The sequence below is a fragment of the Panthera leo genome, chromosome A3 (genome assembly GCF_018350215.1).
Source record: "Panthera leo isolate Ple1 chromosome A3, P.leo_Ple1_pat1.1, whole genome shotgun sequence".
NCBI classification, from domain to species: domain Eukaryota; kingdom Metazoa; phylum Chordata; class Mammalia; order Carnivora; family Felidae; genus Panthera; species Panthera leo.
The window spans coordinates 659,433-676,344 of record NC_056681.1 but is presented as its reverse complement, the minus strand read 5'-3'; the positions used below and the strand labels follow the sequence as shown (position 1 = coordinate 676,344).

Below are 16,912 nucleotides of genomic sequence, written 5' to 3'. Positions count from 1 at the left end.
GCGGAGCCGGTTCGCGGGCGGTGGTTCCCCTGCGGGCCGGGCTCTGCAGGGAGGGCCGTCATTCGGTGCTTACGTGAATTGTCCGTTAGCCCCAGTGTCCAGGCGAAACTGGGACTGGACGTTGAGGCCGGCCCAAGCCGGGGGTCTGGCCTCTCCAGCTCCGCTGGCGCTAAGTGAATTACTGCAGGCGGAGCTTGTGGGACTGCCCCCGGGCTCCAGCTCTCGTCGTTTCTGTGTGTCTGGCCGACTCTCCCCGAGCAGGACCCAGCTGCGCGGGGCGGGAGAACGAGGCAGGGCTGACGTGTAGGTTCCTCATCTTCCCGAGCTCCTTATGATAGGACATCACAGGCTTGCCTTCGACCTCGCAGGGGGGAGGTGAGGTGGCTTAGCACTCCAGAAAGGCCTGCTATAAGCAGTCTTGCCGTCTCTGCCATAGGGCTTCCTGCTGGGAGCAGGGTCACGTCCCAGCGCCGCTGGCTGGCATCACTTACCCGCAGTGGCGGAGATCCTGAGATGTTCGGAGGGGTTTTGTCTCACAGCCTGCATATCAGCCAGCCTCAGTGCCTTCCTGAGAACAGGCCAGTATGCCCAAGATAGCCCTGAATGGCGTGACAGTGGACTTCCCCTTCCAGCCGTACAAATGCCAGGAGGAGTACATGAGCAAGGTGCTGGAGTGTCTGCAGAAGGTACGGCTGCAGATGGGGGGCTTTGTGCCCTGGGAGTGGGTCCACCTTCCTGTTCACTCTTGCTGGGCCCTGCTGGGAATGAGGTCTCCCTCTGGATACAGGACTCAGTCATAAATGGGGCTGGGGTTCTTGGAAAGACGATAGGGAAGTAGGCGGAAAAAGACACTTTTCACTCCGAAGGATAGTCGTGAGGTCATAGGCTTGGGAGCACCCTGAGGCCCACTTGAGGATCCAGGGGAAGTATTTCCACATGGAGGGATAGTCAGTGCCCAACCGTCATTTTGGAAGGTCTTCAAACCCCAGGGGTGTGCAGGAAAGTTGGAGGGGTGCGGGCTGCTTCCTGCTGGCTTTCTTGGTAGGCTCTCTCACACCCTCCTGAAGCTCCCAGCCCCTGAGGGGCTCCTGACTGCTGTTCTGGACACAGACTCCTGCAGTGAGGAGCCTGGTGCCCAGTCCCGGGAGCGAGGGGCACAGCTTTGCTGATGTGCCTTTGTGTGTCTCCGGGTTTGCGGCTCGGGCTCCCGCCTGTCCATGCAGGTCTACATAGGTCGTCAGGTTCTGTTCACACAGTGCGAACGTCTGCATGCAAAGTCGCAGAACAGTCTTCTGTCTCGAGACTCGGAACCTAATTAGTCAGTTTACTACTTATGTTACGCGGAAAAATACTTTAGGTAATGTTCTGCAAGCTGTTTGTTAATGAGGGCTGAATTAACCCGGTAGCTTTCGGCTTTTGGTTTGAGAGTGGAAGCACTGTCCCGTTGTCCACTGTTCCCCAGGCCTTTCGCCACCTGCTGGGTGGGCTCTGCCTGCACAGAACTGCCCCAGACCAGTGTCAGGTGGGCGGTGTGGTCTGCACTGCCTCTCCCTGCTTCCCCGTGACCTTGTTCCTGACCCCGTTCAGAAAGTGAATGGCATCCTGGAGAGCCCCACAGGCACAGGGAAGACACTGTGCCTCCTCTGCACCACGCTGGCCTGGCGGGAGCACCTCCGTGACACCATCTCTGCCCGCAAGATCGCCGAGAGGGCGCAGGGAGGGCTTTTTGTCAATCACACCTTGTCCTGGGGAGCTGCCGCTTCCGATGGGGACAGCACAGGTGAGGCTCCTCTCGGCCGCTCTGGGGCCCCGTAGAGAAGAAACGCGGGGACAGAGTGGGCAGGTGAGGCTCTGGTGCAGGGCTGAACAAGGAGCATCGTAGCTGCTCCGTTCTCTCCCAGCATCTGGCCGTGAGCCTCAGGTCGGACCCATGTGTTCACACCGCGGCCAGCCACATAGCTCGTTCCCGGGGCTGGGTGCGCAGGGTCGAGTTGGCCACGTGCCCTTGGGTTAACAGCCTGCGAGAACATTGTCTGCTGGAACTGTGACCTGCCCTGCTTCCTTGTGTCTGGGCAGCCTGCTACTCGGACGTCCCAAAGATCATTTATGCCTCCAGGACCCACTCGCAGCTCACTCAGGTCATCAGCGAGCTTCGGAGCACCTCCTACCGGTAGGGCCAGGCGGCACTCACCCCTGCCTCGGAGTTACGGGGGGTTGGCCTTGGCCAGGTGGTTGATGGTGGCATTCTGCCTGGACCCTGCCCGGAGGGTACTGTCTGCTCCGCGTCCAGGGCCGTGTGCGGGCCAGGCTGACCCTGCTGCCCACTGCTTATGAGAAAGCGGCTGGGTTAGCGGCAGCCTGAGGTCCTGGAAAGCCGTGTGGTGTCAGCTGCGGGCGCGGGTCACCGTGGCAGGCACGTGAAGGGGGCGGCTCAGCCTCTGTCGGAGCCCTGCACAGCTGCGGGGGTCCTGGCGTCCTGCCCCAGCCTCCTGGGTGGGGGAGCACAGAGTAGGTGGGGTCTCCTCCGTCTGCCCCGCTTCCCCTGCCTTGTCTCCTTGCTCACTCTGGGCGATGCAGCAGAGAGAGTGCCGCCCAAGCCTGGGGTCCGCTCTGGCCCCAGCCACTCCCTCTTGTGAGTGAGCTCTGTCTCCCGCCGTGCCCCCCACAGCACATGCTCTTGCTGCCGGATGGCGCTGGGGGCTGGTGCCCTCTGGTTCTTGGACCCCACGGCTCTCTCTTCTGCCAGGCCCAGGGTATGTGTGCTGGGTTCCCGGGAGCAGCTGTGTATCCACCCCGAGGTGAAGAAGCAGGAGAGTAACCACATGCAGGTGGGCTCCTGGGGTGGCTCTTTCCCTCGGCTGTGCCCCCGCGGGACAGCCCGGTGAAGAGCTGGTGGGGGCAGGGCTGGAACAGGACTCGCTCTCCACACATCGGGCAGGGTGCTCCCCGGCTGGCCTGGTGCGCTGTCCTTTCTTGACCACGTGCCCGCCGGGCCCGCTCCCTCTTTTTCCCAGATCCACTTGTGCCGGAAAAAGGTGGCCAGTCGTTCCTGTCACTTCTACAACAACGTGGAAGGTGAGAGGGGGTTCGTGGAAGCCACTCCTGCTGCTCGCTCAGCGTACAGCCAGGTGGGCTTGGAGCACGTGCAGCCTCTTAGGCCTCGTGGCCTGCTGGCTCTCCCCTTCGGGCTCCAGAGTGGCCGCGGGGGCTCAGTGAGGGGCAGTGGTCCGAGCACTGTCTCCTGGCCGCGGGCCTGCCCTGGGTCATGTGCAGAACGGCTCATACGCCGGGGCGGGAGACGCCGCCATCCCAGAGGGACCTCCTGGCAAGGCTGGCCTTGCTGCGGTCTGGGAACTGGGATTTCAGGGCTTCACCATTCCCTGGTAGGGGCTCTCAGGGCCTAAACTGTTGGTGCAAACAACATGGTTTATGCTGAGCAGAATCTGGAATTGGGGTGCTCTCCAGCCAGGGCTGCCTACGTGACCAGCCCCCAGCAAAAGCCCTGGGTGCTGGGCTTCTGGCGAGCCTCCCGGTAGATAGCATTTCACACGTAGTCTCGGCTCATTCTGGGGGAGTTAGCTCGGGGAGGGGGTTCTGGAAGCTTCTACGTGGTCTCCCGAACTCCACCGGCTTTTCCTTCTGATTTCGGCATGTGTCCTTAGAGCGTGGCTCCCCTGAGTCCTGGGAGTGCTCTGTCCTTTGGTGCTGTGTCGGGGAGTGGGCAGCCTCTCCCAGAGGTGGCTGAAGTGACTGGCACAGGGTCATGACAACAGCTGGCCCTAGTGTGGCTCGATGGGTGCATGTGCAGGTGCCCACGGCCTTGGTGCATACTGCTTCCTCTCCTCGGGCCCAGAGTGAAGGGCTGGCGCTGGTGCCCTTGACTCCAAATCTGTCAGGTCTTTGCTTTTCCACAGTGGGGCTGCCCCTCACACCTGTCAAGGACTTCTGGAACCAAAAGCAATGGCAGAGGGGCTTCTTTGGGGTGTGGCCTTTACAGTTTCCTGTCTGCAGCTAGAGCTCTGTGGCTTGTGTGTGGGTGGGGGGTGGGGGGGTCCCTGTTTCTTGCCTCTAGGTTGGGACTCAGATCCTGGCACAGAGGCGACATGGGCCCGAGAGCAATCACAAGACAGTGGTGGTGCTTTGGAGCACCCAGCATGCCAGGGCAACGCTTGCTCCTGGGGGCAGGAGCCGGGGATCCCCCACCCCCCAGTAATTGCCATCCCTGGGCCCCGTTCCCGGAGCTCGCTCTGCGCCACCTTCTCGTTTGCCGTGTTGTTTGGTCTGGTGGCACCGAAGACCCTTGGAACGGCAGCGAGCACAAGCCTGGCCTACGGGGGACTCAGACGAGCGCAGCCGCTGGCCCCGTGGCCCGGTGTCGGCTCTGGCCCTGGTTCGGAGACTGCTGACCGACTTGTTTGTGTTAGGGCTGTGGGTGTTGGGGTCGCTCTGACGGCGTCGTTTCCCCATGACCTTACTTACCTTTTGCTCACAGCCCTCCGCCTTCAGTTCTGCTTCTGCGTGGGCACTGCAGACAGGCTCGTGAGGCCTGATGGCGTCCTCTCTGTTTTACCCTGTTGTGGCCGCCCTGACTTCCCTCCCCATATTCCAGACAAAGAGGGTGGCGTGCAGGTACCCTGTTCACGTGCCACAACCTTTGACAGCTCCTGATGGAACTGTCCCCGCCACCTTCCCACAGCTGTTTGTGGGTCAGCTCTCCACTCTCCAGCCCTCACCTGCACTTCTTCTCAGCTGCACTGTCTACACTCGCACTGACGACACCCGCACTGTCTCCCCCTGCACCGTCCCCACCTGCACCGTCCCCCCCGCACCGTCCCCACCTGCACCGTCCACACCTGCACCGTTCCCCCTGCACCATCCCCACCTGTACCGTCTCCCCCTGCACCGTCCCCCGCACACCGTCTCCCCCTGCACCGTCCCCCCCCGCACCGTCTCCCCCTGCACCGTCCCCCCCTGCGCCATCCCCCCCGCACCATCCCCACCTGCACTGTCCACACCTGCACCGTCCCCCCTGCACCATCCACACCTGCACTGTCTTCCCCTGCACCATCCCCCCTGCACTGTCCACACCTGCACTGTCTCCCCCTGCACCGTCCCCCCCTGCGCCATCCCCCCCGCACCATCCCCACCTGCACTGTCCACACCTGCACCGTCCCCCCTGCACCATCCACACCTGCACTGTCTTCCCCTGCACCGTCCCCCCTGCACCATCCCCCCTGCACTGTCCACACCTGCACTGTCTCCCCCTGCACCATCCCCCCCTGCGCCATCCCCCCCGCACCATCCCCACCTGCACCATCCACACCTGCACCGTCCTCCCCCCAACGTCCCCAGCTGCACCGTCTCGCCCTGCACTGTCCCCCCCTGCACCGCCCCCCCCCGCACCATCCAGGCCTGCACCATCCCCACCTGCACCGTCTCCCCCTGCACCGTCCCCCCCGCACCATCTCCCCCTGCACCGTCCCCCCCTGCGCCATCCCCCCCGCACCATCCCCACCTGCACTGTCCACACCTGCACCATCCCCCCCGCACCATCCCCACCTGCACTGTCTTCCCCTGCACCGTCCCCCCTGCACTGTCCACACCTGCACTGTCCCCCCCTGCACCATCTCCACCTGCAGTATCCCTTACCTTGTCTGGTGGGTGCTGGAGCAGGGATGCGTCAGGAGTCCAGAGGTGGGTGGTGGGAGCTGCGGGGCACTTTCAGCCCAAAGCGGAGTCAGTGCTGGAGCTGGCGTGTGCTGGTCCTCTGGGCTGCAGACCCCCCCCCCCCCCCGATCTCCCCGGCCCTGCACGGCAGAGTGTGGGTGCCGTCCCATCTGCCCTGCTGGCTCCAGCCTCCATCGGTCTTCCCCTGATCCCCAGCCTCCGCGTTTCGCTCTGGTTCTTGCCGCACGCCCTGTCCGAGGTCCATGTCTCAGCCTCCTCTGCCCTGCCGTGGGACGTGAGGGGGCATTCCCAGAAGCTGCCCAGCTCTGGGGAGAGTGAGCAGAGACTGCAGGAGGGGTCTGAGAGGAGGAGAGGCACGTGTAGGAGGAAGAGAGGTGCGGAGCCGGAGTGCTGCCTGGCCTGCATCTGGGGAAGCAGGCGAAGGGCCCTGCTGGCCGCCCGCGGCATCTGCGTGCCGGGGTCCGCGCTGGCTGGGACCCCTTCACAACCCACACCCCTGCCCCAGGAAGGTGTCCGGGCTCTGGGCTGGCCTGCTACAGAGCCTGTGGTTGGCTGCTCTGTTGCTATGGCGGTGCCAGCTTGCAGCTTCTCTCCCTGCTGTCCCTGGGGCCATTTCGGGGTTGGGTCACTGTGTTCCGGCTTCTGCAGTGGACTGGGCCTGGTACCTGCCACAGTGGGGCCGGGAGCCAGGAGCCCAGTTCCACAGGAGGCTGCCCTGGGGCCCTCGGGTGTTTTTTAGAGGAGAGCCCTGGTCCTGCCAGCCTGGGCGAGGGCTCCCGAGCGGCCGGGTTAAAGCAGCTCCCCAGAGGGTTCCTGGGGCCCTGGGAAGGTCCTGTGCCCCTTCTGGAGCACCTTTCTGCCCTGGGCCACCTGGACAGCCAGCAGGGTGTGGTGCTTATGGGCTGCTATCCCGAGGGAGGGGCCCTGGGTCTGTCAGGTGGGTTCTGCCTCGGGGCGCCCCATCCTTCCTGTCTGCCCTGCCTCTGCTCTGTGCTTCCTGCACTGTTGACGTTTGGGGGTGGGGGCGGGGAGAGAAAGCAACTTGGTGCCAGACTGAAGCCTACTAGTAAGACAGATGCCCCCAGGGCACGGCCTCGAGAGTGTCTGGGATGGTGGTGACGGGCTGTGGGGCTGTGCACCCCCTCCAGCCCCGTAACCCCCAAGTTCGCAGGGGTCCCCTCTCCTATTTATGCGTCTCAGGCCAGCAGCCACCTTCTGAGGTACAGGGCAGGGCTCCCTAAGGATCGCTTAAGGTCTGGGGTCCTTCCCAGGTGACCCTCAGGCTCACAGGGCAGGAGTTCTCTCTGGTGAGTCCCTGGCGGGGGGGGGGGGGTGCCCCCGTCTTGCCCTGAGGGAGAGTCTTGGGGTGGCCGTGGCCACTGCTCACTATGTGGGAGCCATGCTGTTCTGGGCGTCCCTCTGGGGTCTGCGGGGACTCAGTGGGCCTGAGGGCACGTCTTTACTCCTGCCTCTTTCCCCAGAGAAGAGCCTGGAGCAGGAGCTGACTACCTCCATCCTGGACATTGAAGACCTGGTCAAAAGTGGGAACAAGCACAAGTAAGACCCCTCCTAGCCAGGCAGCAGCCACCGCATCCTCCGGGCGGGTTCTGGCAGGACACCATGAGCCGTGGTCCTCGTTGCCTCGACTGGTCATAAAGCTAACAGTTGCTCAGTGTGAAAAACGGAAGCGTCTCTGAGGAGCACAGGCAGGGAAGCCGTCACCGCCGTGCTGACGGGCAGCTCTGGCCTCCTGGAGGACGCACTGTGGCTTCCAGCAGCCGGTGGGCAGCGCACCTGCCCTCCCCACTTGGCCCGTTCCCACAGAACATGCTTGCCTCTCTGCCGTATGTATCAGCCTCCTACGGCTTCAGGGCTCCAAGTTGTGCTAAGATGGGGTTCAGCGTTTTCTTTCTGACTGCCTCAGCTCTGTACCCAGGAATAGCATTGGGGTTTTTGTTTATGTAGAAATTTATTATTTTTTTTTTTTTGCTTTAAATTTTTTTTTAACGCACATTCACTTATTTTTGAGAGGGCGTAAGCAGGGGAGGGACAGAGGGCGAGAGACACAGAATCCAAAGCAGGCTCCAGGCTCTGAGCTGTCAGCACAGAGCCCGATGCGGGGCTTGAACCCACGAACCACAAGATCGTAACTTGAGCCAAAGTCGGACGCTTAACCGACTGAGCCACCCAGGCGCCCCTGTTTATGTGGAATTTTCAATCGGTGACCCAGTCGAAGTCCCTGGTCAAAGACTCAGGTGTGAGTTGTGGGCCCTCCCACCGTCCCCAGGCTCCGGCTCCTGTCTGGGCCCCGTGCAGCACGAGGGCTCCTTCCTCACGCCTGCCCCGCAGCAGGAGCCCCTCCAGAGACCCGGTCCCCCCTCTGTGGTGCTCACGGCGCCACCTCCCTGCTCCCCACAGGCTGTGCCCGTACTACCTGTCTCGGAACCTGAAGCAGCAGGCTGACATCATCTTCATGCCGTACAACTACTTGTTGGACGCCAAGGTGAGCCGTCTGCTCGCGTGGCTGCCGAGTGCTGACGTCAGCGGGTGTCCCTGGCCTCACAGGGGCCGGCGGGGCCTTTGCTCGTTCAGTTCCTGAGACTAGGCCCTTCTTCAGGGCAGCAGGCGGGTGTGGCTACAGTAGCCGCGGTGCTCGCGTCTGTCAAAACCCAACCACACACTTAAAACGGGCACTTTGTTTATGGAAACGTCAGCTGCAGTGGAGACACAGACGTTCTAGTCCTAGACCCCACCCACGTCACCCCGTCCCACCCCGAGGGAACGCTAGGCCGAGCCCCGCTTTGCGCCTTCTCCGTACCTCGGCTGTGTGGCGAGCGCGGTGTGGGGTCGCGTACCTGCTCCCTCGTGCCGTGTGTGTCGCCGGAAGGGCCACCTGAAGTCCAGCTCAGCGGGGGTGGGTGGAATGGAGGGGACTGCCCGCGGCTCCGGCGGTGCGGTGGTGACGCTTGGGGAGGAGGGGGAGGGCCGGCCCACCCCTGGCTGCCTCGTGCTTCTTGGCTCCAGCCCTGCGTCCTTCCCCTCTTGGTGCAGAGCCGCCGGGCGCACAGCATTGACCTGAAGGGGACGGTTGTGATTTTCGACGAAGCTCACAATGTGGTGAGTAGTTGGGTGGCCGTTGGCCACACCTCTCCTTTGCCGCCTTCCTGCGGAGAGCAGCGCAGACCTTTCCGAGCCCCAGGCGAGGCACACCGACCGGCCCCGTGGCCCACTTCCACCTGGAATCCCCCCCAGCACCCCCCTCCCGTCTGTTTTGTTCTCTTTGTCTCTCGGTGGACGCCTGGCCTGATGCTCCCCGTTGGTGGCCATAACCAGACTCGGCTCAAAGAGGCCACCTCCTGGCCCTTCTCTCTCACCTGCACCCTGCCTCACACGTTCCTGTGACCCCCCACTCAGGGCCTGTGTTTCCAGGAATGGCTGGCCTTGGCCAGGGCACTGGAGGAAGGCCACTTGGGTGCTCTGGAGCCTTGCGTCCTGGGACAGTGGTGGCCACTCTCAAGCTTCTGCTTGGTTCCAGGCGTTGTTATGGGGGACGATAGGTCCAGTGGGCCGGATAGAACTTTTGAGGAAAACCAGGAATCTATATTTAAAAAAATAATTTTTTTTTAATGTTTGTTTATTTCTGAGACAGAGCATGAGTTGGGGAGGGGCAGAGAGAGAGGGAGACACAGAATCCAAAGCAGGCTCCAGGCTCCAAGCTGTTAGCACAGAGCCCGACATGGGGTTAGAACCCACGAACCGTGAGATCATGACCTGAGCCAAAGTCGGTCATTCAACCGACTGAGCTACCCAGGCGCCCCTCTCTAGTTTTTTTTTAAGTTTATTTTGTTTTAGTGATCTCTACACCAAATTTGGGGCTTGAACTCACAATCCTCAGATCAGGAGTTGCATGCTCTTCTGACTAAGCCAGCCAGGTGCCCCCAGAAATCTATATTCTAATGGGAAATTTTCTGCTGACGAAGTTTCAGACCCTCGTGTGGTTGGATGGCCATCTTTGGACCAGTTTGTGACCTGGCCTTAGAGACCGTGGAGGGGGGACTTTGGCGGGGGGGGGGGGGGGGGGGGCTCTGCTTCCTGTACCCTCATCCGCACCTTGGCTTCCTGGACCCCCGAGTCCCTGCCCCGTTTGGCTGTAGCGTGTCTGCTGGTCTCTCAGGAAAAGGTGTGTGAGGAGTCGGCATCCTTCGACCTGACCCCCCATGACGTGGCTTCTGGACTGGACGCCATAGACCGGGTCTTGGAGGAGCAGACCAAGGTGGCACAGCAGGGCGAGTTCCACTTGGACTTCAGTGCGGACCCTGCCGCCTCAGGCGAGTTTGCAGGTGGGAGACGAGAGACGAGACCGGCTGCCCGGTGGTCTCCGGTCCCAGCGCCTTCTTCAGTCGTCTGGGGACAAGGTGAACTGCGTTTTTCTTCAGCGTTTCACATTTGAGAGCGAGAGAGAGGGAGAGCCGGAGCAGGGGAGGGGCAGAGGGACAGAGATGAATCGGAAGCAGGCTCCAGGCTCCAAGCTGTCAGCACAGAGCCTGATGTGGGGCTTGAACCTGTGAGCGGTGAGATCCTGACCTGAGCCAAAGTCGGACGCCTAACTGACTGGGCCCCCAGGCGCCCCAAGATGAATTATGCTAGGAGGGTCTTGGGGCTTCACGGAGCAGGGAGTGGGTGCCCGCTGACCGTTCCCTCATTCTCTCAAGACCTTTCCACAGTTTCCCAGCGGTACGGACTCCACTGTATAAAAGTGAAAACTGCACGTGTTAACTGTGAAGCACGTCATTTATCAAAGACCCGCTAGCGTTACTCGTATGAGGCTCACTCTCCTCACAGTCCCCTCCCGGTGTTTTCCCGAACACGAGGGTAATTGTGCTGGACGTGCACGTGTGTGGTGGCCACGGTTAGTTGGCGTGGATCCGCTCCGCGGCCTCTGTCAGCGGCTGACAAGGTCACAGCAGGACCGCTCTGCCGTAGGCACCTCCCCTGCCTGGTTGCTAGAGGTTTGGGACGTTTGCGCTCTGCACGGCGGCGTCTCCAGAGGCTTCGCCGCGTCCTGCCGTCGGGCTCGGGGTGCCGGCGGGGGCAGCTGGAGCTTCCTCTCTGCGACCGGAGACTGAACAGTCTCCAGAGGGAGCAGAGGCCCCCCTGCGGGCTCCATGCGCCCTTCTTGCCCAGGGCACCAGCGTCTGCCCTCTCGGTCAGGCCTCCGCTGGCTCGCCCACAGCCCCGCGCCGATGGACGGAGGGTTCGTAAGCGGCGCTCGTGTGGTTGGCACAGAAGTTCTCAAATGTTTTGGTTTGGACCTTTATGTTCTTAACGCTTTACTGAATTCTGGGCGCCTGGGTGGTTCAGTCAGTGAGGTGTCTGACTCACGGTTCGTGAGTTTGAGCCCCGCATCGGTCTCTGTGCTGACAGTGCACAGTCTGCTTGGGATTCTCTCTCTCCCTCTCTCTCTGCCCGTCCCTGACTCACGCGCACACTCCCTCCCAAAATAAGGAAATGAAAACTTGAACCTAAAAAAGTTAAAGTTAAGAAGAAACCTTACTGATTCGTCTTCCCGTGAGTTATGTTTATTGACGATTACTATATTAGAAATGGAAACTAAACGAACGGAGACTAAACAGGTCACAACGATGTATTTGTTCTTGTGAGTAACGAGCCATTATGCGTTACGTGAGGCTCCAGGGCTCCCGCAACAACATGCCATAAGCCGGGCGACCTGGAACCACAGGACCCCCCTCTCCCCGCCCCCGCCCTGGGGCCCGAGTCTGAGGCCCGCACGTCGGCTCCACACGTCGGCTCCTGAGGCGTCTGGGGCGTCTGTCCAGCCTCCAGCCTCCGTTGCGTCTTCACGCGGGTTTCTCTCCCGTGTGTCTGTGTCCAAATGTCCCTCTTCTTGTAAGGACACCGTTCACGGAAGTAGGACCCACCGTCGTGCACAGTGACCTCATCTTAACTTGATCATATCTGCAAACACCCTGTTTCCAAATACGGTCACACTCACAGAGACCAAGGGTTAGGAATTGAACAGATCTTTTTATAGAACGTGGGTCAGTCCGTGGCATGTTAACACAAATAATGTTTTGTTTCCCTTCCTTCCTTTCTTTTCTTTCTTTATCTCTCTCCGCTCCCCTCCCTCTTCCTCCCTTCCTTCCTTCCTTTCTTTTGAGAGAGAGAGAGAGAGACAGAGACAGAGACAGAGAGCACGAGCAGGGGAGGGGCAGAGAGAGAGGGAGACACAGAATCCGAAGCAGGCTCCGAGCTGTCAGCACAGAGCCCAAGGCGGGGCTCGAACCCAGGAACTGTGCGTGAGATCATGACCTGAGCCAAAATTGGACGCTTAACCGACTGAGCCACCCAGGTGCCCCAAGGACGTTTTTCTTAAAAAACGACTGTATTTTAAAAATCGAAAGAGTGGCATTGTGTTACGGTTAAAAAGATCTGTTTAATAATCTGGCTTTGTCAAAGGTAGCTGGGCCATAACTTTCTGCTTTTGCTCTGATGCGGTGCCGCCCATCACGTGCTGCGTTCATTTCCCGCTGCTGCTGTAGGTAGTGCCGGCGACGCCGGGCGACACAGATGTATCGTCTTCTAGGTCTCCCAAGTCCGTCCAGGCCGGTCCGTCCGAGGGGAAAGGCAAACTGTGTGTCATGCTGAGGGGTGGCGTTGTCATGACGACAGGTGCGGCCCTGCAGGCCCCCTGAGCTGGTCTCGGGCTCCAGGTCCCTGAGCCTCACAGGAGCTTGTCTGCCCCCATGGAGCCCTGCCCGTTTGTACCCGTTTCACATTTTCCCTTCATCAGAACTGCTGAATCAGAGCTGCGTTCAACGCCCGAATGCACGTGTGTTTGAGTGAACAGCTACGTGTTTCTCTGCGAGGACACCTAGAAGTGGATTATCTGGATGGGTGGTCTTATGTTTTTCTTAAACCTTGTTATCTTGAGATTTTTATTTTCAAGTCCTGTGTCCTCTCAGAACTCTCTAAAGCGCAGTGACTTTGTCATAGTGTCTCAGTGTCCGCCATGCGACGTGCCCCCTCAACATGTGGTTTCAGACTTCTCTGCGTCCGCGGCTGCGTCCGCGGAAGTGTCCTGGCCTGCCATACTCAGCTCTTGTCGTGGGCTCCGGTTTTCTTCTTCGGGGACGCGTTCAGAGCCTCCTCTGCCTCAAGGTCTTTCCTGTGTCTTTCCTGACTTGTAAAAAATTGCCCCCTTTCTCCTTCTGTTTCTCTGAAGTCGCCGTGGCAGGCGTCCACTTTGGTTTTCCTTCCGATTTAGTCTTCGTTTTTAAAATCATCTTTTGTTTTTCTCCTGTTTCTATTTGAGTTCTGTGGACGGATGATCTCTTTTTGTGCGTCCTTCCCGATACTCTGGATCTCAGCGTTTGTTTCCCAAGAACAAGGACACTCTCGTGTGGCCTTGGTCTGATCGGGAGACCAACATCGATAGTGCACTCTTGCCAAGAATTTGTCCAGCCGTCCTCACTGTAGCCTGAGACACAACCAGAGGAAATGTCGTGGTCTGGGAGCCACGCCGTGGCCGTGTCTCTGTGGCCTGAGAGCTGTGGTCTGGACAGATGTCCTCTTCTTCGTCTCGTCTGTGAGTTTCTCACAGGCCTAGATACCTGTGAAGAGAAAGGTTAGTTACATTGGACGCCCTGCACTTGGGACGTGTGAGATGTGCCCTCGTGACTCCGTTCAGGACCGCCCACAAGTGCCGTGCCCTCGGGCTTGTATCACAGACGAGGTTCGGCACGTCTGTGTGTGCATTGTTGGTGACGCCAACTTTGATCACTCGGTAAGTGACGACTGCCGGATTTTCCTGCTATGAAGTTTCTGCTCTTCCATTTGTAATTTCTAAGTAATCTGTGCCGTCCGTTCGCGATTCGTCTCTGAAGTAACGATTACCGTAATGTTTGCAAAATGACGTGTCTTCTTACCCCTGGATGCCGCTCATTTCTGAATTGGAATTTCCCCGCATGGAAGACTTTGCTCCTCTGCGCGGCAGGGCAGCGTCCTTCCCATGCGTGCGGGGTCGCGGGCTCACGCACACGCTCCAGTCTGTCTGACACCGCGCGTCTCATCCTCGCTTTCTCCCCGTCTTCCCATCCATTTTGTCTTGTTTTTATTTATTTGTTTAAGTAATTTCGACACCCAGCGTGGGGCTCAAACTCAGGACCCTGAGGTCAAGAGTCGCCAGCCGGGAGCCCCGATCCATCCTTTTTATGTATTTATTTATTTTTAATCGTATTTTTTATTTTTTAAAATTTACATCCAAGTTAGTTAGCATCTAGTGCAACAGTGATTTCAGGAGTAGATTCCTTAGTGCCCTGACCCATTTAGCCCATCCCCCCTCCCACACCCCCTCCAGTAACCCTCAGTTTGTTCTCCATATTTGTGAGTCTCTTCTGTTTTGTCCCCCTCCCTGTTTCTATATTATTTTTGTTTCCCTCCCTTATGTTCATCTGTTTTTTTTTGTCTTAAAGTCCTCATGTGAGTGAAGTCATATATTTTTATCTTTCTCTGACTGACTGATTTTGCTTAGCATAATACCCTCCAGTTCCATCCATGTAGTTGCAAATGGCAAGATTTCATTCTTTTTGATCGCTGACTAATACTCCATTGTTTTTATACATCACGTCTTCTTTATCCATTCATCCATCGATGGACATTCGGGCTCTTTCCATACTTTGGCTATTGTCGATAGTGCTGCTATAAACATGGGGGCTTTTTTTTTTTTTAGAATTTTTTTTTTATGTTCGTTTATTTTTGAGAGCGAGCGAGTTGGGGAGGGGCTGAGAAAGAGGGGGGACAGAGGAGCCGCTGCAGGCTCCAAGCTGTCAGCACAGAGCCCGATGCGGGGCCCTAATTCACAAACTGTGAGATCATGACCTGAGCTGAAGGCAGACGCTTAACCGATGGAGCCACCCAGGTGCCCCCCCCCCCCATCCTTTCTTTGATAGTGGAAAAAGCTGGCTTCTGTTTTTCCCAATAGTCCACTTACTTGTTTTATCCTGGAATACCCAGACGGTTGTTTCTAAACAGCTCACGCATCCGTGATAACGGCAGGCTTCCTCGCCAGAGCCGAACACTCGCTCGTACCCGTTCTGTCGTCGGCCCAGGTGTGCAGCCCACATGCTGTGCCCTGGTGCTCGGCTGTGCCTGCAGCTCCACTGTCGTTTCGTCATCATCTCCGCTTCCTTTGCTCTCCTTTAGATTTCACTTCTTACGCGTTTTTCTCCCTCTGTTGATTTTATCGCTCCTTTGCTATTTCTTGAGCATTTGAAATGTTAACGTGGGTCCAGAAGTCATCGTCTGCTCGAGAAGTGTCTTGTCAGTCTCTGGTTTATTCTGTTTTGGGCTTTATTTCCCCCACGAAAGCAGCAGATACAAGCGTGTGTTGCTGCCTCCCTCTTCTCCCCTGCACGCAGGGCCGTGTGCTCCTTGGAGACGCGTGTTTGCACCTTACTGCTTTCGTTCCTAGCATGCCCTGCCAAGGCCTCCCCTTGCAGAGGCTCCCTCCTCCTCGGCTGCCTGAGTCCCCTGTGGATGTCCCATGTCCGTCTGTATGGCATCTAGGCCGTTCCCAACACCCCCGATCACAAACGGCGCCGTGAGGGCAACATGGCACATGCACTTCAGGGTCAGCTCCAGGATCCGGGGCTGCTATCGACAGGGAAACATGCTGTTGGGCTGTTGAACCCTGGGCCCCTCATCACTGGTGGCAGGGGACCGTTTGCACTCCCACCGGCAGTGGGCAGAGGTCTGCGTCCCCACAGCCTTGCCCACAGAATGCGACGTTGGGCCTTTTCATCCTGCCGGTCTAATAGACCGGGCCGCGGTGTGCTGTTCGTTTGCTTTCCTTCCGGGAGTGAAATTGAAGGCTTTTTCAGTTGTTTCAGGAATGTGGATTTTGTTCTGGGAAGGGCTGTGCTGTGGGTGTGGAGTGGCTGATATCTTTAGTCTTCATGTGATGTCCTTGTTCTGTCCCGGAAAACCACGTGACACCAGCCCCCCCCTCCCCCCAGACAGCTCTCGTCTGTGAGTTTCTCAGACTTTCCTTGAGTTTGAAAAACCTTGACAGTCGGGAGGAAGGTTGATAAGGCCTTTTGCAGCGTGTGCCCTAATCAGATGCGTCTGATGTTTCTCTCAGGGCTGTGCTGGGGCTCCCGGGCTTGGGAGAGTGCCCTTCTTGTCCCGTCCCGCCAGCTGTGTGTGACTTAGGACCCTCGGCCGGGACCGCCAGGCGAGCCCCTTTGTGTGCGGGGCCTCTTTGCAGCCCCTGGTTTCTTCTCCTTTCCACCCCGTCCTCCCTGGAAGGAGGCCGCTCAGCACAGCCCACACCTGGGGCCCGTTCCCCTCGGTGTCCCTCTGTGGGACTGCACACAGGCCCGTGGTCTCAAGTGATGCCAGCTGGGGTGCCCGGTGGGCTTAGTCAGAAGAGCGTGTGATGCTTCATCTCGGGGTTGTGAGTTTGAGCCCCACATGGGGTGTAGAGATTTTTGTGAATAAATAAAACGTTAGGAAAAAAGACGCCAACTAACAAGCACAAAAAAAGATAAATTGGACATCATTGAAATTAAAAACTTAAAAAAGAATTTTTTTAAGTTTATTTTGAGAGAGAGAGATGGGGAGGCGCAGGGAGAGGGGGAGAGAGAGAATCCCAAGCAGGCCCCACACTGTCAGCGCAGAGCCCGATGTGGGGCTCGAACTCATGAAGCCATGAGGTCACGACCTGAGCCGAAATCGAGAGTCAGGTGCTTAACCAACTGAGCCCCCCCAGATGCCCCTGGTGATATTGTTTTTATAGGAAAAGCAGAATAGATGCTTGTTTTTTTGTTTTCCTTTATTTTCCCAATTTTCATATTTGGGAGTTTATTCTCGACTGCTTATTGGTCCCTTGTCCCCCTCAGGAGAGTGGGGATTTTTTGTTTGTTGAAAAAAAATTTTTTTAATGTTTATTTATTCTTAGAGAGAGAGAATGAGCAGGGGAGGGGCAGAGAGAGGGAGACACAGAATCCAGAGCAGGATTCAGGCTCCGAGCTGTCAGAGCAGAGCCGGACGCGGGGCCCGAACTCCTGAACTGCAAGATCGTGGCCTGAGCCGAAGTTGGACACTCAACCAGCTGAGCCCCCCAGGCGCCCCTCAGGACAGCAGTTTTAATGTCATCAGTGGGTACTTGTGTTTCAACACGGTCTGCTCTAAGCCTCATCCTCCC

At 58.5% G+C, this 16,912-nt stretch overlaps 1 protein-coding gene across 12 annotated transcripts in view; it reads left to right on the top strand.

Annotated features, from left to right (window-relative positions):
* Positions 1 to 16,912, top strand: part of RTEL1 (regulator of telomere elongation helicase 1) — a 36,975-nt gene that overhangs the window by 5,143 nt on the left and 14,920 nt on the right. For 5 of the 12 annotated variants that reach the window (XM_042930394.1, XM_042930388.1, XM_042930397.1 and 2 more), the window contains exons 1-10: positions 2 to 303; positions 437 to 686; positions 1,588 to 1,780; positions 2,077 to 2,170; positions 2,747 to 2,828; positions 3,015 to 3,075; positions 7,170 to 7,245; positions 8,107 to 8,191; positions 8,740 to 8,805; positions 9,863 to 10,103. In XM_042930394.1, coding sequence (XP_042786328.1) covers positions 585 to 686; positions 1,588 to 1,780; positions 2,077 to 2,170; positions 2,747 to 2,828; positions 3,015 to 3,075; positions 7,170 to 7,245; positions 8,107 to 8,191; positions 8,740 to 8,805; positions 9,863 to 10,103 — 1,000 coding nt within the window. In that variant the 5' untranslated portion in view covers positions 2 to 303; positions 437 to 584. Of the gene's footprint in view, position 1; positions 304 to 436; positions 687 to 1,587; positions 1,781 to 2,076; positions 2,171 to 2,746; positions 2,829 to 3,014; positions 3,076 to 6,737; positions 6,996 to 7,169; positions 7,246 to 8,106; positions 8,192 to 8,739; positions 8,806 to 9,862; positions 10,104 to 16,912 lie in introns of those variants that run through there. The other 7 variants (XM_042930396.1, XM_042930395.1, XM_042930402.1 and 4 more) reach the window with 3 other exon arrangements.